At 41.9% G+C, this 20,241-nt stretch overlaps 3 protein-coding genes across 5 annotated transcripts; 2 read left to right on the forward strand and 1 right to left on the reverse strand.

The window, feature by feature from the left end:
• Nucleotides 1-375: 375 nt before the first annotated feature.
• wdr21 (WD repeat domain 21) lies at nucleotides 376-6,661 on the forward strand. 2 transcript variants are annotated; one of them, XM_029496364.1, is made up of 13 exons: nucleotides 376-820; nucleotides 974-1,047; nucleotides 1,271-1,428; nucleotides 1,605-1,687; nucleotides 2,486-2,588; nucleotides 2,696-2,839; nucleotides 3,079-3,128; nucleotides 3,262-3,341; nucleotides 3,680-3,772; nucleotides 4,175-4,272; nucleotides 4,389-4,565; nucleotides 5,036-5,150; nucleotides 5,241-6,661. In XM_029496364.1, the coding sequence occupies exons 1-13, from the start codon at nucleotides 708-710 to the stop codon at nucleotides 5,501-5,503; spliced, it is 1,551 nt and encodes a 516-aa protein (XP_029352224.1). In that variant the 5' UTR covers nucleotides 376-707; the 3' UTR covers nucleotides 5,504-6,661. The 2 variants fall into 2 exon arrangements, with proteins under 2 accessions (XP_029352224.1, XP_029352223.1); XM_029496363.1 differs by having other exon boundaries at nucleotides 929-1,047; nucleotides 5,241-6,653.
• A 607-nt stretch (nucleotides 6,662-7,268) lies between these two features.
• zfyve1 (zinc finger, FYVE domain containing 1) lies at nucleotides 7,269-12,858 on the reverse strand. Of its 2 annotated transcripts, none has more exons than XM_029496362.1 (12): nucleotides 11,703-12,858; nucleotides 11,390-11,633; nucleotides 11,021-11,281; nucleotides 10,712-10,926; nucleotides 10,491-10,597; nucleotides 9,966-10,074; nucleotides 9,735-9,832; nucleotides 9,354-9,429; nucleotides 8,869-9,039; nucleotides 8,210-8,390; nucleotides 7,995-8,108; nucleotides 7,269-7,636 (listed from the first exon to the last, which is right to left on the reverse strand). In XM_029496362.1, the coding sequence occupies exons 1-12, from the start codon at nucleotides 12,189-12,191 to the stop codon at nucleotides 7,404-7,406; spliced, it is 2,298 nt and encodes a 765-aa protein (XP_029352222.1). In that variant the 5' UTR covers nucleotides 12,192-12,858; the 3' UTR covers nucleotides 7,269-7,403. The 2 variants fall into 2 exon arrangements, with proteins under 2 accessions (XP_029352222.1, XP_029352221.1); XM_029496361.1 differs by having other exon boundaries at nucleotides 9,354-9,471.
• A 272-nt stretch (nucleotides 12,859-13,130) lies between these two features.
• On the forward strand, nucleotides 13,131-15,125 carry pigh (phosphatidylinositol glycan anchor biosynthesis, class H). The gene is made up of 4 exons (XM_029496788.1): nucleotides 13,131-13,806; nucleotides 14,018-14,227; nucleotides 14,374-14,457; nucleotides 14,602-15,125. Exons 1-4 carry the CDS (start codon nucleotides 13,627-13,629, stop codon nucleotides 14,671-14,673), a joined length of 546 nt encoding a protein of 181 aa, XP_029352648.1. The 5' UTR covers nucleotides 13,131-13,626; the 3' UTR covers nucleotides 14,674-15,125.
• Nucleotides 15,126-20,241: the final 5,116 nt, after the last annotated feature.

Here is a 20,241-nt window from a genome sequence, read left to right on the forward strand (position 1 = left end):
ATGTGGATTTTTATCAGCGGGGAAATAGATGAGTGAGCTATATCAGTGTCCTTCCATCAGCTTTGGATTTTGTCAGGTTGTTTAGATAGTGAAAACATAACAACAAAATAACAACAACAACACTAATAATAATACAGCCATTGATAATGAAGACAGGAATTATAAATGCTCAAAATAATCTTTAACCAAAATAAGAGCACCCAACTCAAACTGCACACAATGACAGCGGGTACGTTCATCAATCAAAATCATTTAATTATCCCGGTGCTCGGCCAATAGGCGCGCTAAGAAAACAACCAATGAGACTTCACTACGTCAGAGCAAGTGGCAGCAAACGGGCCAATGAATGACATGGGGAGGCGAGACAAAGCGGAAGGAACTCAAGGCACAGTAGCTAGCTCAGAGACGCTTAAACTTTAATGTAATTTCAATTTACAACAAAACTAAAAATTATTTTTGCTGTAACGCGAATCGCGCTATTGACACACTGAAACCCTCTGGACATTTCCTCCTGTTTAATGCTCAGCGACATGAGCAACATCCAGGAGAGAAGGATGTGTAGCTAACATTTGCTCCGGATTGCTAATGCTGAGTACTTGCTAGCTGGTGCGAACACGCAGACACGTTGCCTGCAGGTCGCTTCGCACGGTCGCACACATTCAGGGAAGTGGATGACAAGCAGCGTGGTGTGAGGACTTTCACCTGGGATGGAAAAGTGGACGTGGCGAGAAGGACGGAGACCACACAGGCGACGAGGCCGTGGCCACAGCCGGGGCTGGTACAGAGACAACCGGCAGAGATCAGCACAGGACGAACAGTGGTATGTTGAGCGACGTGTTGATGTCTGACATGGACCAGCGCACGTACGTGCCAGTAATACACGCTTATCCATAGTTCAGCACTGTGAAATCTCACCTTCATGCCTCAGGTATGGGCACAGTGATGCAGGGCCGTCTTACAGAGGACCTCAGAGGAGGTATGACAACCAGTCTCCCTCTTCCTCATCTTCCTCCTCTTCCTCCTCCAAGGCCAGCAGTGGTGCTCCAGGTCAGAACCAGAGTCTCCCCTTAATAGTGTGAATGGGGCGCTTTTTTTTGTTTGTTTGTTGTTATTCTGGACTATCATGAACACTGGTAACACAACCACAGGTTATGGCAACACTGCACCAGCAAATTGATCAAATAAACTTCACTTAACAGCCCCCTTAACCTAAATATTGCCATGTAACTGCCATGTAGCTGAAAGATATTCACAATTGTTCTTATTACAGAGCTGCCTGGTTTTTACTTTGACCCGGAGAAAAACCGTTACTTCCGGCTGCTGCCGGGACATAACAACTGTAACCCGCTGACCAAGGAGCAGCTGCAGGAGAAAGAAAGGGAGAAACAGAGAAACAAGATGCTTGCAGAGGATGAAAAACCCAGAAAGGTATTTGTTGACTCTGGCAGAAGCACAAGGATGTCCTGTCCTCTGGTTTATGTCAAGAGAAGAAATGCATGTGTCCTTAAGGAGCATGGCATTGTTTTCCACCATTGACTGTGAATAAGCCATATTCTGAAACTTGTGTGTCTGAGTTAGTTTTAACAGTGTTCCTTTCCTCTCAGAAAGCACCAAGAGCAGGACTGAACACTTCACTCCTTCTGCAGAAAAGACACCTCGGCTTGTTACCTGAAAACTCTTACTGCAGGTACTGTATTTCACTGATGTGCACACATGCCTGCAAGGACACAGAGCAGATCCTCTGACATGTTTCAAAACACACAGCTGTAAGGCATTACAGAAAATAACCCCAGTCCAACAAAGAGTAACTAAAATGTTAATCAGTTCTGTATGTGGAGAGTTAACTTTCTTTGTAGAATTGCTGGCATCTAACAATGATACAAATCATTTTTGACGAGGGTTTAAAAACAACCATAAAAAAGGAAGAAAAGTAGGCTACAGCATAGTCAAAATATTTTGCTACCCGATTTGCATCAGCAACCTAATGATTTATGTTCAGCCTATTGACATTTTTCCAAATAAACACATAAGTAGAAAAATAGACGCATGCGCTCTGTCAGATAGCTGAAAAATTATTCTTGTTCAGTGGATTTGTGTAGACCAGTGCTTCTCAGTAATTTTCTGTTATGCCCCCCCAGGAAGAAGAAAATATTTCACACACACCCCCCCCCCCCCCCCCCCCCCCAACTCTTCGCCGTGACTGTAAATAATATCATTTGTTCATAAAATTGTTAGAAATACACCTCTGCATAACATTGTATTCTTATTATCATTAAAGAAAACATAAAAAGAAAGGAATATAGATCACACTTGGTGATCTATTCATCAAGTATATTCGCTATTCATCTATTCAGACACTTTATTCGAATACAGCAAAAAAAGCATGTTCCGCAGGGTCACACACCCCCCTGGCATCGCCCCACTATTTGAGAAGCACTGGTGTAGACAGTGGCAGACAGAGTTACTATGCTTACTGTGTCTCCAGGTTGGTCCATGAGGTGAAGGTCAGCGGAATGAGACGCCACAAGCTAGAGATCCAGAGCACAGACAACAACAACCCCAATACTGACAACTTCAGACTCATAGTGGTGAGACCTCACTGAGATACACAAACACACAACAGGGCTGATACATATATGATGTAGTCTAACCCCCCTATGTAATTGCTACAGTAACGCTCCCTTTGCTTCATCAGGGGGACTCAGCATGTGAGCGGGTGTTTACAGTCAATGATGTCTCTCATGGAGGCTGCAAATATGGCATCATGAACTTCAGCAGCAGCAGTCAGGGCTCTCTCTCTGTGGAGATGTGTGATAATCTCTACTTCACCAACCGTAAGGTGGGAGTATTTCACCAGTGCCAAAGTAGCGACTGAATGTTTACATGTCTCTTGTAATTCACTTTGTCTGCATTGGTTTAGTGGAACTTTTATTACATTTAAATATAAAGTACAACATTGCTACATGTTGCAGAATTGCATCAGCAATGTCAGTGCTGAAAAAATCAAATGTAGTGAATATGTTTTGAATCTAATGGCAGTGAATTTTGACACTTTCATCCTAATTAAATGTGTTTCAGGTGAATTCCATCTGCTGGGCCTCAGTAAACTACCCAGACTCACATGTGCTGTATCCTCCCTCAGTTTTAGTAGAGCTCTTAGTCAGCGGATCTTTATTTATCATGCATAAATGATAAGATTTTCCCACGTGTCTGGTTTCAATGGATACTACCTCTGTTTTCCTTGACTGGGGTGACTATCAGGCTTTGTCTGGTTGGCGTGGCAGACACCCCTGGCTGTGTCAGTTTACTTCCTGCTTCCCTCTTCAGCAACTCCAACCCAGGTTAGATTGAATAGAATATTCTCTGGTGTATCAATTTTATTTAAAACTTTAAATGAACTGGTTATCACTCACATTTCCTATACTATTCTTAAGGCAAAGTTGAGGTACTTTGTAAGATTTTGTCATAAGACACTGGTTTTTAATTAGCAGTCTTGCCAGGATAATTATGGTCTGTCTTGGTCCATTACTCCTAACTGGATTGAATTATTTGCTGTTTCAGTAACATACTCTTACATACATGCATGTCTGCAGAGTGAAGGTGATCACAAAGGGAATACTAGTATTGCTTATTTGACCCCACATTGATGTTTCTTCTCTTAACCCCCTCTTCTCCTCAGACCAGCCTGGGATGCTCTGTAGTTTTAAGATCTCCACAGCCTGGTCTTGTGCTTGGTGTCTCAACCCACAGTTCGACAAGACTTTCAGCACTGGTCTGTTCCTTCTACTCAGGGTGAAACATAATATTACTGGCATCAGTGGAGGATGTTGGCTTACAGCTCCTTTTGTGTCTCTTAAATCACATTCACTTTGTTTGGACAGAAACAAAACTGCCATAATACATGTTGAAAACAAATCATAGACTTTATAAGTAGTTCTTCAAAGGCCACTGTGGGTTCACAAACATGCTATGTGCATAGAAACACAAACAGCCTTAAAATCATCTCAATGTTACAGGGTCATTGATACGTCTATGTTTGAAAGATGATCCTGAAGTAGTAATTATGTGGAGTAACCAAATTCCTAATTATTGATGTAGTAGATTAAAATAAGACAGCCACATAAATTTCCTCTGCATGAATCCGAAGTAATTGCGTTTTTGCACATGTTGGCAGGCCTGTCTCGCAGGGTAATTGTGAAAGATGCAGAGACGGGCCGAACACAGACGTACAGTGTAGGCAGTGACGTCTTGGCTCAGCAGTTTGCCCTTAGGGTGAGTCATTTGTCATATCAGAGATGCATGTGTAGGTTTCTATTGGATATGGCTCAGAGCAATATTAAGCAGGAGGAGAATACCAAGGAAATAGAAACATTACCCTTTTCATGCAGGTTCCTGTGCTGTTCAACGGTTGCCGATCAGGAGAGATCTTCAGCATCGACCTGAGGCAGCGTGGCCGCAGGGATCAAAGCTGGAAGGCCAGCCGCTTCCATCAAGAGTCTGCCATCACTTCTGTCCGTGTACTGCAGGATGAGAACTATCTGCTCGCTGCTGACATGCTTGGCCAGGTATATCTCAAACAGATGTTACGTTCTTAATACTTAATGTTAATTATGTTTCAAATGGAGAGAATAGGCACCTGTCACACAAACCACTTCATGGCTTAAAGGGCCATTTCTTACCTGTAATAACCTGTCACACTAATAGAAAGCACTCTTTATGGTCTATTTAAAAATATTATCTTTAGAGAGTTACTAAGTGGGAAGCATGACATGAAATGTAGAAAAGAAAAATTGAGCAAGATTTTTAAATCAAACTGTTTTAGCTCTTTAGACTGAAGTTAAAACTACACTTAGCCTTTCACCCACAAAAGCCAAGAGGAGAAACTGGAAATATTTGTCCAAATCCAAAGGATCCAAGTAAAATCCCGGGACTTCCCAGAATTAAATATAAACATAAATCAGCATGGATTATGTTATTGTTATAACTTTGTGTGGTTGGGTTTTTGTTTTTTTTTTTCCCCTTCATTCATGTGCAGATCAAACTTTGGGATGTGCGAGTGAAAAAGCCAGTGCAGGAGTACAAAGGCCACTATAATGAGCACGCCTACCTCCCTGTTCATGTCAATGAACCAGAGGGGCTTTTGTTGGCAGGTAATGTGTTCTATTCATACAAGCACGACTGAACAAATTTTGCTTTTCTCAAAACCCTTACAGTCTGTCCGATTTGTGCTCCCTCAACAGTGGGCCAGGATTGCTACACAAGGCTATGGAGCCTAAAGGACGGCCACTTACTGCGGACCATCCCATCACCCCACCCAGCTGCAAACGACCTGATCCCAAGCGTTGTCTTCTCCTCTAAGTTGGGAGGCTGCAGGGGCCTCCCCGGCCTGCTCATGGCTGTCAAACACGACCTGTACTATTTCCCGTACAACACTGACTACCAGGAAGGAGGAGAGCAGCAGATTGTACTTTGTGAAAACAATAACAGTTCCCTTGAGATGTGATTTTTAACAAACCACACCAGACCTATGATTTTTGGCCTTACAAAACCTGTAGGTATTGTTTAATTGGAAGGCTTGTAGTGCATTTTCACAAGGTGGTACTGAACTTTTGCTTTGGAAGGTTAATGCAGAAAACTTGCATTTGTCTCAGGGGAATGTTATTTTTCAGATGTGATTGTGTCAAAAGCTACACAGGTGCTACATAAAAGTGAAGACAATTACCACTGTTATGACATTGCTCACTGTAACCTTTTTAAAAGAAGTGTACTTACTTAAAAGATGATTTACTTACATTTATAATTTAATACCAGATGTTTTCTGATCTGAATTTTAAGTGATCTAAATTGTGTACTGCAGAATTACACAACCTTTTTCTGAAAGATTATCAACCACTGATCTCATGATTTTTTTTTTGTTCACTAAATGACACACAAACTCTCACAAGAGGTTTCTGCAGTTTAATACATGGTTTATGAGCATACACGACATGGTCTGGTATGTTTTGCTCCGTGTGATATCTGTGTTCTTTGAACAGCTCTCTGTGATGATGAGACTCATTCAAGTCAAAGTCTTGTTATTTTAAACTGATCAGACCAACTCTCCCAGTCAGGCAGCACAGTCAGACCTCACAATGCCTGGATGTTCAATTGAAAGCCCGACTACAAAAATGTTGCTTCAAAGGTAACAGTCATGAATATCAGTCTCTAAAAGCGCTTCTCTAACTAGCTACACAGCCTGAGTTGACAGAGTAAAGCTTTATTACTCTTCTAAATGTTTCCTGTTTTGAGGGGCCAGCCTCAAAATGATGGTTTGAAGTATTTTCTCTACCCTATTGCTACTGTGAGCCAGCCACTCTACAAAAGCGGTTTCTGTTGCATCTTATCCCAGTGCAGTCAGATTTGTCTTGTTAACAGATTTTAAAAACGTACCGCCATTTCAAAATGTCCCTGTTAAAGTAACCTCCCCCCAATACATTTAAATTCTATGTAACTATTAAACAGTCCACATGGACAGCATTATTAAGGCTGTTCTATTATCTTCTGCCTACTCCCAATGCCCATCAACAAAAGATCAAGAGATTATGTAAAGTTATTACTGAGTATTTATACAAGCTGGAATGCATCTTGGTGCTACAGTACATCAGTGGCTTCTGATTGTAGAAACACTCCTGAAGCCAAAGAGCAGCAGGAAAGCTAAAGCTAGGATGGTTGGAGGGAATTTCAGTAAATCCAGTCAAACGCGGAGAGAATTTGTTGTGGCAGATCGTTTTTTCAGATGTTCCCTCATTTCCTCTATTTCCAGTCCTGAATGTTTTATCCAGAAACAATCTTCAACTAAAAGTGCTTATCTGGAAAAGTTTTTTACTTCTATTACATTGGTTTACACATGTAGCCCCAGACTACTAAAGGTGCTATTAATACTGTTGTGTTACTGAGAGGGATTGTCAAAGGGGATAAGGGTTTCATTTGCATCCATACAAATTTGAAGAGGATCTGAAGGGGCACAAGAGAATTTACCTGAACTCAACTGGAAGCAAGCATGTACTACGCATTACTCACTTTCAATATCTCTCTGAGTATTTTAACCTCTCCTGTTGCCTTGGTATTCAATCCTCATGCTGGTTTTCTTCACAGTGTAAAATACTGATATATTAAAGTGAGATAGTATTGAGGAACTCAAGTGACGAGAGGACAACATAAAAAAAACAAGAGTCCAGCTGACCACAAACAGTCAGGTGGCAGCAAAGAAAAGCCACTGAACAAGCATCTGAATTGTTGTTTTGATTGTTGTTTTTTTTTTTTTTGTTTTTTTTTGTCAAAATAGCGACTATTTCAGTTTTTGAAAAGAAGAATCTTTACATCTCGTCATGACCACTCTGACTATTGTTCTAGTCCTGGTCCTGCTAGAGCTCGCCAGGTTTCTGGTTGCAACCATTGCAGACTCTTACAGGATGATCCCAGCCGCGGGAGGGCACAGAGCGCCGCTCCTGGGAGCAGTCGTCACAGACACCCTGGCCACAGGCGCGACAGTGGTGGATGGACAGACGTGGAGTGAATTCTCTCTGGCACTCACAGCAGGAATGGATGTCCTGATCTGGGACCCAGTAGGCTGGGCGAGCTGCATCCTTCACCAGACCTGGACACACAAATTAAAGGAAATATGTAAATATAACTGCTCATGGTGGGGTGAAACACCAGAATTATCCATTATAGAGATATATCTTTGTATTAGGCAGCATGGCGGCATAGAGGTTAGCGCTGTTGCCCCACTTGCATGTTTGCATGTTCTCATAAAGCCAATGTCACATATACCCTGCACCTAGTGAAGTAAAAAATAAATAAATAAATAAACTAAATTTTCCAACACATATCACAGTGCCATATGTTAAACGGCGATTTTCACTGCTGAGCAACAGCTTTACAGAGTGATAGTTTTAATTTGAAATTATTTTTTTCTGAATTGTTTTGACCATGCAGGCAGATCTAACACTTACCGAGAGGTATGTCAATAGCGCCAACTACAGCTCCTAAAGTGTTCTGAACAGCCTCTCCAACTTTTCTGGCTATCAGGGTCCCTCCTTCCTCCTCCAAGGCAGCGTCCAGCAACTCTATAACAGCAAAACAAGATTTAATAAGTTCAGAAACTCATTCAGTTATCACACAATTACGAACTTGTGTACACTGTTTATGTACACAAATTATTGCATACCAGTTGAGATTCCCCTGTTGTGAAAGCACGCATCGCAGACCCGGACAGGTGCCAGGCCCCAGCCCCTCTCTGGGACCGGTCTGGTTTTGGAGGAGCAGGCGTCACAGAAACCCTCTCCACAGGCACGACAGTGGTGCTTAGTGTCATTGGGCTGGAACTCTTCTGCACATTTATGGCATTGCTAGAACACACACAATAAGGATAAGACATGGGCCTGCTGCCAGTTTTCACACAATAGCTAAAACTCTGAAAAGAAGAACATTTTGAAGGCATGCTTTTGTTTCAGACCGTTAATTTTTTCATTAAATCCTGTTTGGATAGAAACCATGTGTGTGTGTGGTTCAGATCGCCATGATCTAAATCCCAAACATCTGTCCTCTTTTTACACCCTCCATTCACTTTGTGTCAGAGCAACAAATGTCCCTCACAATCACACTTTTGTTTAAAATGTAGCATTACTGCTATCAGTTGCAACTATACCGTTTAAAATACTGACTCCAGTTTAAAAAGCTAAACCCTTGTCAAGAAGTTCCTGGAGGGTATAACAGGTTTACATTACTGTAAATCAATGACAATAAAAGCACCTTAAATTATGTATTTGCACTCATCCAGTTTCACAGCTAGCAAAGTTTGTTTTTGTTGTAGTTTCAGTCATTTACCAGGATAAGGGAGTTAGGTTTCCAGTACGTGGGAGCAATCTGGTCAGTAAGCCAGGAAGTGACTGCTTTGGCAGGCTTGACGCTGAGTTCAGACACCGACTGAGAAATGTATTTCACTCCATCCAGCAACCTCTGGGCAGCATTGTTGTTGTCTTTCAAAAACCCGTCAGACTGTAAAGAAGAAAAAGTGAGGAAAGAAAATCTCACCTCCGACATGCAGCCTGATTTATTCTGGCTTGGAAACGTATCTATTCAGGACTTTTGACCAAGTATGCTCAGACGAACATAAAAAATGTCACAAATTAAATTTTGCATTACTTTCCTGGCCCTCTGCACCCAATCAGCTGCCAGAATTAACAGCAAACATAGTTCACAGTGGACATGGTAACATTCATTCAACTTAAAACCTTTAAGTTCTTGGCTTGAAAACGTTCTTTAATTGGCTTAAGCAGAATCTCATTCAAGCTGTTCCACTGTGGCCTTACCCCGGGCCAGATGTGTTGGATTTCTGTCCTGACCACTGTTTCCACTGGATCCTGGTTTCCATACCAGTACTGCCTACTTCTGTAGATCACAGCACAGTTGGGGCACTCAATGACATACCTAGACAGGGCAAAGAAGATCTTAGGTCCGGTATCAGGGTGACTGATTGATGTGCTTGGTCTGTACTGCATCTATTACGGTACTTTCTTTTCCAGTTGAGCAAAATTAACAGTGAACGGGTGAACATAAAAGTCAAAGGACCAAATTGCAAAAAGGTTTTCCTACAATTTACCATAATGAATGGGGGCTTATTAAATTATTCCTGCTTGAAAAGAAGCCATTTCCATCAATTTCCCAAATGGCTCTATGACAGCTGAACTTACCCAGACCAGGCATAGATGGCCAGGCCAAACCATGGTGAGTCAGACGAGGCGGTCGTCTTGGGAACCACTATTACCTCCTTTCCTCCCTCGTAACAGGCCTGTGAAGATCCGCACACGCACACACACGCGCACACACACACACACACACACACACACACACACACTAAGAACCTTACCATTCAGGCTTTCTTCAGCATACACATGCAACTTTCTCATGTAATTTGAACTTGCCTTGCAAGTGTAGATGCGATTGTCATACTGTGCAGAGTAGCGGCAGCGTTGTTTGGCCTCATGGTCAAGTCCCTCCTTTAGGTGATTCATGCTTCTCTTACAGCCTGAACTGAAATTGGGAGTGTACCAAAGATCAAAGATAAACGCCAGTTTGCAGGTGAGATAGATAGATAGATGGATGGATGGATGGATGGATGGATGGATGGATGGATAGATGGATAGATGGATAGATGGATAGATGGATACTTTATTTATCCCAGACTGGGAAATTGCAATTTATTTATTTAGTTGTAGTTAATACAACTGAAGCACTGAAAAAAAACTAACCAACTACGACAGCTTAAAAAAAAACAAATATAGTAGTGCATTTTGATTTGCTCCTTCATTATATCTCCAAGTGAAGCTGTCACATCTGAGGAAGACAACAAATATAAAACCTTTTCTGACATGTTTTCTGTCTCATGAATGAAACCTGCCATTCTGAGACCGAACTACAGATGCAGAAGACAGGTGAGGCACACGTACCCACAGCTGAGGCAGATGCTAGAGCAGGTGAAGTACTCATCTGGAAAGAAGGAGTTACTGGTCATATGCTCGTCTGCAATCTCCCCACTGAACCGCTCGCTCAGGGCCTGAATTAGATTACGGAACAGGAAGCGTCAATAAAGCTATCTAACATTATGAACATCAAGTGTTCATAGTGGCTATACAATAAACCTTTCTTCATAAAAAGGAAGCATCTCTACCTGCAGAGCCTTGTAGATGACGCTGGCAGAACGAGGTGAGCGGGTGGTGTTGTTATCCAGCTGTTGCTCCAGGCTGCGCAGCAGACCACTGAAGTCCGTGGGAGGGTTGTAGGTCCGAGTTCCACGATACTGGATGGAGCTGAACGCCTCAGGAAACAGACCCAGCTTCCTGAAACGGTCCTGAAGCAGACGCTCAGCTGATTCAGATGGCTTGTCTAGAGATTGAAAGGCAAGCAGTTAACGACATTGAGGTGAGGATCTTTTATTCCTTCAAAGTGCAGCTCAAATTACAAACAAGCCTCCTTTGACCTGATCCTAGAAGCTTGGTGTGCACAGTCTCATGAAAGATGATCACTGCAGGGCCCAGAGTGGACAGTGGGACATCCAGGCCACAGCGGCTGGTGGTCACCTTCAACTCCCTGGTGAAATGTTTTAAGTAGGCATCTGACGCATCACCAAGGAACTTGAAGAGATCATCATGGAGACGGTCAGCATGGGTTCTGTAGATGACCACATCAGAGATAGCCAGGACCTTGAGAAGCAGCCGGGTGCGTTGACCCTGATTGGCTCCTGGAATCCAGTTTAAACAAGAATATTAAAAGCCTGTTAATTGTCGAAAACAGCTTTGCACTATCCCTGTTTAGTTAATGATATTAGGAAAAGTTGTTTGCAGCATACCGGCCCCAAGTAGTCCCTCTGTGTCGATGACTACAACCCAATGTGCGGGATCCATAGCTGCCCAAACACCCACAGTGCATGAGTCCTGGGTGGGTGAGGTCTTAAACACTTCTCTCCCCAGGAAAAATGTATGATTCAGGGTGTGGGACTTGCCCTCCCCTGTGTTCCCAAAGATGGATACCACCTTAAGGAGCTCATCTGGTCTGCAGCCCAATCGTCCGACAAACTCTGCCTCATCTTTCACCTGCCAATGAGTCACATAATCAGACCTTAACATGAGCAAAACACCCATAACACGTTCTCACACACTTACCTGCATGTCCTCCTTCTCGTCCACTAAAAGAAAGCTGGACACCTTCTCCAGTTTGGCCTTCAGGATCTCCATCTCAGCTTCCCCAGCACTCAGGCTGTTCTCCAGAGGACCTTTAGCTGGAGGATAAGGTGTCAGAGGGTGCTTCCTCTTGTTCACTCCACTGTGGGTGCGTTTCTGGCAGTCTAGACAGAGGTTGATCTTACAGCCCTGGCAGCGCACCACCGCTCTGAGCCGTCCTCCGTTGACGGAGCAGGTGCTGTCTCCTTTACAGGAGTCACAGAAGGGGACATGTCCCGGTGCAATCCGAACCCGGTCGTGATTCTTCATCCGGTCCTGTCTGTGGAGCTCCAGCTCGCAGCGGGCACACTGCAAGCTGCCACACTCATCACATTCAAACGCAGCCTCATCTGACCCCCCACAGGCGTAGCTCTCCTGACAGACCAGGACTGTGTTCATTCCTTTATCTACTGCTGGACTTTGACCACTCATTTCCAAACTGACAGGCACAACCTTTGGTGATGATAAGAGAGGGGAGCTGTGCCTTTAAGTATTACCAAGACTGCAAAACACTGCAGGTGGAGGACAGATGGCACAGTTCAGCAAAGTATACAATTACATGTGATGTAACTTTTTTGTTCAAATTCTCCCCACCAAAAAGCCAATACTGTTAATAACCCACATTGACCTTGTTATCGGTCACTATCAATGGTGATATTCAGTTTGTAATAAAAACTTCAAACACACCTGTCCACACTAGATTACTTGGTTTGGCACAACAGTTCGCTAGCTAACATTAGCTGCTCTGCATCTCTGAGTTGAGTTCAGCGCAAGATGCTTCGCTGCTATTTTAAAATGAGCTCCGTATACTCCCCATGCTGTTCGAGAAAATACGCCGTCACTGGTCAACATTTGCTACACAAAGAGCCACGTTTCTGGAGAACAAACAACCTTCATTTCAGTCGAGTGGCCTGGCAGCGGCTTCTAGTCCGACGGCCGATGGCTGTCTGCGCTGCAACGCCGCCTCGGCAGAGGCTAAACACGGACACGTAGACTAGGAACACATCGCCGACTGCCACATAGAGACAACCTCAGCTAGCTGAGCTGTTTTGTCCTGGACCTGGTAGATGTTGTTGCTTTTACATCAGCTGATCGGCTTGTTTTTATCCAGAGGTCAAAAGTTACAAAGACGCAATGCATTTTGGTCAATGGAGGAAGTGCGAGTTGCATAGAAAGCCAAGTGCTTTTAATTTATCGGTCCGCTTCAATTTAGATTTTATTCATTAACTCGCATTATCCGTGTTGCTTATAATATTATTTTTCTATTTTTAAAAAGCTACTTAAATAAACTCAAAGCCAGATAGCAAATTGGACTCAAACAGCTACCCATAATGCTTTGCAACCGTCCAGCTGCTGTGTGGTCCACTTATATATAGACGGCGTGCACCGTGTGGACGGAGACACCGCTTAATATATTAATATAGCAGCAGAATTGCTGTAACACATGGGGTTTTGTTGTTTGGTGGACTAAATATCTGAGGGATTTGGATCTGGGCTGTAAACTTATCGCGACTATCAGCCGCCATTTGCTCCTCGCACGAGCCACATTCAACGCTACTGCCCCGTTCATTGTAACGAGCGCGCCTCATACCCGGTTTGACTTCTCTTCCCATCCCCTTTTATTTGTGTTTGTTCACGAAATAGTCGATGGGAATCGTTTCATTTCTTTTTTGTGTGTGTTATATTTAAGAAGGCTTTACTAGCACCTTAGACATGAACGCAAAAAGTCCCCTTCACCGTTTTGCCTTTCGTCTCCATTGACCTTGTTTTCTGGATCTGTTGACAGCGTTAGCTCGAAGCTAACGCAGCTCCGCCGTCAGCCGGCTGTCTGTGAGAGTTAGCCCGGTTTCCCCCCCTCTCTCTCTGCATGATGGAGGACGAGGCCTTCACTGACATCAATGGGAAAACCATTTCTCTGGACTGTCAGAGCCACTCCAGCTTCTGCAGGGAGTTCACCGTCAGCTCGCCCAAAACGTCCATGGCTAAGGTGATGGTGTACACCTGCTGTGTGTGGCTGCTGTCATACACCGTGTTCTTCTTCACACAGGTAACACCAGTGACCTGCTTATTCTCTGCATCAAACATTCACTTAATACGTTATATTTCCAGGACCGATTCGCGTCAACAGAGCCACCCAATCGTGCATCCTCTTTGTCGATCAGAATAAGTTCCTTATATTGTTAATGTAGAGCAGGACGTCGTATAAACCTGTAACAGCGAGCAGGAGCTGCATGTCAACATGTGTTATTCCGTTGCAGAACACAGCTGTATTGTCTGCTGCCATTGTCATCACCCTGGTCAGCATGATGCTGCACATCCACTTTGTGAAGGTGGACCACGAGTCTCTGCTCGTCATTGGGTCCTTAGGCATTCAGCTGTCCTCCAACTATGCCTCAGGCCGGGAGACCACCACTTTCATTGAGATGAACAAGATCAAGGATATTGTAATCAATGAAGCAATTTACATGGTATTTAGTACATTTCTGCTGTGGGCAAATTTAAATAAATTATTGCAGAGCACTTATTCAACAGTGAACACAATTTCCCTGTATGTTTTTGTGCAATTAGTTGATTGGTGTGTAATATTTTTTTATAACTGTTATTTTAATTTCAGCATCAGATCATCTACTTCCTCTGTGTACTGCTGAAGGATCCCTCAGAACCAGATGCAGTGTCAAGCGTTGTGCCATTGTTTCAGGTGAGGATGAAGACACTGTGCGCTCCCATCTCCGAGAGACGCTTATAATGAAGTTACTTCTCGTGTCTTGTTTTGTGTTCAACCTGTGTAAGGAGGTTGACAACAGCAACCTGTTTCTAAAGAACACTGTTCTTTGTTTTTCAGAGTTCAAAGCCAAGGCTGAACTGTTTGGTGAAGATTTACAAAAGCTGTCAGGAGATTCTGTCAAAGTGTTGATGGCACACAAGTGGCACAATCAGTGTAGTTTTAATAGAACTTTATCCTTCCACGTAATTAGATATAATAGTTAATAATAATTGTATAATTAATGATTATTATTTGTCCTATTTTGATATGCAGTTACTTGAATAACTTGTGAAAATAGCAATAGTTATAGAACTAAGTGTTTAAACCCAAAGGACCAAACTTTTTAACTGAAACTATATTAAGAGAAATTATATTGAACAACAATTGTGCATTTTACTTATTTATGCAGTTATACTTGAGTAACTGACTGTGAAAGTGTTCTGTATTTTTTTTTATTTAAAAAAAATGTATTTTAAGTTTTACTTTTTATCTCCAGTAGGTGGCAGCGTCACACACTCCTGAACTCACATCCTCATATAAGCAAATAGAAGTAAACTCTTTTGTTTGTTTGTTTGTTTGTTTTTTTAAATAAAATTGCAATTGAATCAGTTCTAACAAAAACACATATCTTTATTTGTCTGTCAGTGGTATTAAGCTTCTTAACTAACCCTATAAGTACACAAGTGCCCAAAATGATGCATGCAGTGCACATTGGATTTTTATAAATAACACCCACACCCGCTTCCTCAAATATATTTTCACTTCCTCATTATTGTACATGCATCCCATAAAGACAGCTGGTCAAGTGTAACTCAGCCATCTGTTGCTTTGGTTGTGACTGTTGATATTACTGGACCTGTTTTAAGTACTAACTCCTTACAGGAATTTTACAGTGTATACAGAGGTACATGGATTGGCATTATTTAATGGCAGTATTCTTGTTACATTGCAAAGGGAATAGCTGTCATCACACTTTTAAAGGCATGATAAGACATCCTCATCTTCCATGGTAGTCTTCTAATACTTGGTAAAGAAGTCTTAGAAGTGTTTTGCAGTCAGGTAAACATTCATACAGTATTTACTTTGTACTTCAGTTTAATTAAAGTTTCGTCTGCATCCAGACATCGTAAACAATGGAAAAATGCCATGTTCAATATTTTCCACCAGGATAAGAATGTGTTCCTCGCACAAAATTACATGCGGTTGTAACAGATTTATAACAATGTCACTGAGTGTACAAAGGGTCACCAGTTGCAGTAAAAGTTCAGAACTCCTGTTGTCACCATGATTCACCCTGAGTTTCTCACAGGTCTTGCTTTTGCCATTCCCTTCTGATTCCCGATGACCATCTGCACCTCCCAATCAGACCTGTGTGTGAACTCCATGCTGCATCGGCCAACAAAACAAGCAGAAGGGTGTGATTTTTCATGGGCGTGAAATAAGCAGGAACTAGGCAGAGGGGGGAAATCTGGGAGTGACCAGGAGTGACACCTCAGGGCTGAATAGGCCTCATTAACCAGCAGCAACCCCCCTGAGTGTAAATCATTGGCAGGGCAAAAATAGTCAGGCTTTCTTCAGCTGGAGATGTGAACTGCTAATTTCTTCTGTTTACAATAGGGTAGTAATTAGATATTAGCTTTTTTGGCTATCAGTATGTTTTTAATTTTCAAAATACTAATCGATTGTAGCCGTGCTGTTGGCTTTGTTTATGTGGCTCCTCATCTTAATGGTGACTATGTTAGATTACTTTATGGTGTCGAGGGCGTTAAAATCTCATGGTTTAGTGGTAGAGGAGGGATTGGAGTCCCACTGAGATGGGGAGTCACCCTTTTACCGCCTGCAGTCCATTTTCGCTGCAGGCGGTAAAAGGGTGAAGTGTAGCATTTACATATCCACACACACACACATGCATACATTACAAATGTATACAAACATCGCTGAACACACTCAGATACTGCAGTTGCTTAGAAAGATGGGGAAACAGTTAGTGTGGCTTCACCCAAAGATAGTAAAATCTCCCTACCAGCCCCTGAAAACGTGAAAAGGTATGTTCAGATAAGGTTATGAGGGGACATGATTTCATGTATGACGATCATGATCATCCAGTATTAGCAACTTTCTTGGGTCTTGCTGAGACTTAGAAATACTTTGCGACATAGATATGTAAGGAAAATGCTAAGTGTAGTTCATATGTACAATTTAATCCAATAAATGAGGTAAAATAAGTGGAGAGCTTTAGTGGTACCGAACTACAGTTAAAGAATTCTTTGGCCAAGTTAACTAACAGGCTGAGCGGTCTTGATCTTTTCATCCAACATCAGCAAGAAAGCAAATTATCGTATTTCCCAAATTCAAAGAGCACTCTGTATACAACCTGGTGTGTGTCAGAGATTCACACGCTGGATTATAAAGGAAGCATATAAATTAATAGAATTTACAGAAATGAACAGCGTGCAATGACAATAATGTTGCTCCAGATAATGTCATGTTAAAATCTCATGCATTGTATTCTGTTGAGTTTTCAGCTAACAGGTGCTTAAGGAGCAAGGTGTCATGATATTGTTTGCAACGTTTCAGTTTTTACGCTCCACCTATTGGCCCTCACAGGCAGGTGTAACCCGATGTCAGTTTGAATTTGAATCTCAAAGAACTCTCCCTGTCTCATTGATGACGTCAGAGGGTTTTACCGGTCACTTTAGTTTCTCTCAGTAAATACACATCATCATGAATACATTGTATCCTGTTGTTGGAGATATATTTGCATATTTCACAGATATACTTTGTTCATTGAGGACTTTAATCTGAGTGTCTTGGAAATTCTATTCTTTTCTAGACTCAGTGGAGATAGTTTATATATTTTTGCATTTTGGGGAAACAATAATTTACCGTGACTGCTTGTCATTAGATCTTACCTTTGGGACTTTTCGTTCTTCTCCCGGACACTCATGCTGCACCTGGTCACCTCTCTGTAACCAACGCCTCACTTTGTTTCTCATGTGCATCTAACATACCTCAGAGAGAGATAGAGAGATGACAGAGAAAATGACTAGCACCAACTTATAAGAAAATAAATTATTTAAATTAGAAAAGATTTGGATATAAAGAAATTATAATAATATTGGTTGTGTTTATGTATTCGTGAACTTATACAATTCAAAATTTTGAACAGATGTGCAAATTTACTGAAAACGGGGGTTATTCAACAAGTTCAATGGTGCTCAGTCTCCACTGCACTAAAATAGACAGTGGACAATGACAAGAGAGGAAGAGATAAGACTAAGATGTGTAGGATAAAAACAGTCTGCTGGGTGGTTTTGCAGAACCGGTCTTGGCACAAAGGAATGTTTATCAAACTCTGTGAAGTCTTTTTGGTAATATGATCCGTGGACTGAAGGCGCTTTTTACTGTTCCTGCTAAAGTTTGATTCAGATAAACGATCCGTTTTACTTTATTTACATATAAAAACCCAGCATTACTCCTCTGACACCATTCTGAGTGGTACTGAATCTTTGTGCTGTGAGAGGTCATGAGTTTTGGTTGTAAATATCAGCACATGTTTTAAAACTTTGTCCAATCCATCAACTGCCAGACTAAAAGCAATGACATTATGGTGCTTTAACGTGTGGAGCAACCATGATAAATAGTCTTTTTCTTCAGGGGAAGACTTGTTTTTATTTGCTCATAAACCTGTTTCTTTTCTGGGAAGGAAAGCCCGGTACTGCCTTCCTTCTGTCCTCTGACAGAGGACATATAGCCCTCACTGTGGAGGTTGCCAAAATGTATTTACTCAAGTCTTTGTCTACTAATTCACTGCTACTGTTGCTGCCAAATGAAACTTCTAATGATATTGTTAATATCAGTTGATCCTGTTCCACCTTTTGCACGATGGCAGCTAAGCCAGCCAATTGAATCTATTTTGATTCAATATGCAAATTGGGCTTTGAAAAGTAAAATGAAACAGATTTTGCTCAGGCCACGCCCTCAGGGCGAGCGTCACCTGGTGACTGTGAGGTAAGTGAGACGGACTTCTCGTCAGGCCAGCTGGCAGCAGATAAGAGAGTCAAAGCCTGCTCTACAGGTCTGTCAGGAGGTCTGACAGCAGAAAGCCAACTGCAAACACACCTTCCGTTTTCTAATTTGCCTCTAAAGAAAAGATCCAGGCCATTGTCATGAGCTTGTACGGTTTGGTGCATGGGCCACATTTCAGCTGCTCCAACTTTGTTTTATTGTCCTGGAATAATCTGGTTTCGCTTGTTCCTCTATGTTGTGAGTGTCCTCATCACATTGCAGTATTCCCACTCCAATATCAGTAATAAACTATTACTGTGTGATGACAGCTGCTCGCTCTCTTCACTTTGAGTAGAGCCACAGTGTCTGTGACCAGTGATTGATTCAAAATTAATTTTCTTAGCAGCAATATACCAATAAAGGACCATCATTTAAAAAAATATACGACTTTAGAGCAAGCCCTGTAATTAATGTTGTTTGTTAGGTTGCATTTTATTCCATAATAAATCATAAAGAAGAAACAAACCGCAAACAAACAAATCAGCAGTTTAAATTTTGTTGATGCTGTATGTTTCTTTGGTGATTTTTTTTTTTTTTTTTTTTTTTTTGCTGTTGTTGTTGTCATTTTGAGTCATCCCACCAACAACTAAGAACTTGGACAGCTGCTAATGTCGTGACTGGCCTGTTTTCTTCATGTCTGATAATAGATAGGCATGTGCAGATCATCATCAGCTCATAGTAGGTCTGCTCTGTAATCTGCTATGGCAGAGACCTGCATTTTGAAGATGCTATGTCATTTGTTAGGAATTGCCCCCATGATTGGCACATACAAATGGCATGTGGTCCACATGTGAAATTACATCACAGGTAGCAGTGGAAATGATGAGTAAGAGCCACAATGGAATGGAAAGGAAGGCCATTGTAATCTGTGTTCCTTTGACATTTTCTACTCGTCCCTTATATCAAGATTACACTGGCAACACAGTCCTTCGACACTAAATGATACATGACTTACCAAAATAAAAATAAAAAAACCTTTTGGAAAGAAAATATTCCACTGACCCAACTCCGACTTTCTTCTGGTTCATTAGGAGCTGATAAATTTGTATTTATATATTTTCTGATTCTCTGTAATATAACTGCAGTGGTCCAACATGCAGGCTGATGTTTTATCGTGATCCTGACTGTTGTTAGCGCCAACAAGTTTCCTACTTATATGACACACCAAAGGTGGAAAATTGGTTTCAATGTTAAGATCACTGAGGCAGTTCTCCCCTGACGGTAGCTTAATATACAGAAAATAGTGTGATACAGGTATCATGCCTCACTCTTACTAAGAATAAATATATTTCCTAAAATGACACACTGTCCCTTTGAGTAAAGGATGCACCCCACACCTCTGATGCTGGTGACACAAACAGCCTGAATAAGCCGATTTACTGTGACTAACCAAACAACAACCAGTCACTCTCTGCTGAACGTGTCCTGACAAAAATTATCACTCTCTCAGGAAGTTGGGTGAAACGTACAATATCTACTGTCATTAACCCATGAGACTACATCATGTCTGCCTCTGGGTTTTATGGAACCTGTGAGTATGTGCTACCTATACACACTCATGTTGTACATCCCAATATATTGACTATATCATTGGTGTTTCTATGTCTTCATATCGATACCTGCATGTGTGTATCCACACGTGTGAAGCAG

The sequence above is a fragment of the Echeneis naucrates genome, chromosome 24, assembly GCF_900963305.1.
Source record: "Echeneis naucrates chromosome 24, fEcheNa1.1, whole genome shotgun sequence".
NCBI lineage: Eukaryota > Metazoa > Chordata > Actinopteri > Carangiformes > Echeneidae > Echeneis > Echeneis naucrates.

Excerpts from the sequence above, each read along its gene's own strand:
- wdr21 (XM_029496363.1), top strand. The coding sequence starts at position 708 with ATGGAAAAGTGGACGTGGCGAGAAGGACGGAGACCACACAGGCGACGA. Across the intron at positions 2,840-3,078 it reads TCTACTTCACCAACCGTAAG|GTGAATTCCATCTGCTGGGC; the intron begins GTGGGAGTATTT and ends AATGTGTTTCAG. Across the intron at positions 3,773-4,174 it reads CGACAAGACTTTCAGCACTG|GCCTGTCTCGCAGGGTAATT; the intron begins GTCTGTTCCTTC and ends ACATGTTGGCAG.
- zfyve1 (XM_029496361.1), bottom strand. The coding sequence starts at position 12,191 with ATGAGTGGTCAAAGTCCAGCAGTAGATAAAGGAATGAACACAGTCCTG. Across the intron at positions 11,634-11,702 it reads ACGAGAAGGAGGACATGCAG|GTGAAAGATGAGGCAGAGTT; the intron begins GTAAGTGTGTGA and ends ACTCATTGGCAG. Across the intron at positions 10,927-11,020 it reads CACCAAGCTTCTAGGATCAG|ACAAGCCATCTGAATCAGCT; the intron begins GTCAAAGGAGGC and ends TTCAATCTCTAG.
- pigh (XM_029496788.1), top strand. The coding sequence starts at position 13,627 with ATGATGGAGGACGAGGCCTTCACTGACATCAATGGGAAAACCATTTCT. Across the intron at positions 13,807-14,017 it reads CCGTGTTCTTCTTCACACAG|AACACAGCTGTATTGTCTGC; the intron begins GTAACACCAGTG and ends ATTCCGTTGCAG. Across the intron at positions 14,228-14,373 it reads TCAATGAAGCAATTTACATG|CATCAGATCATCTACTTCCT; the intron begins GTATTTAGTACA and ends TTTTAATTTCAG.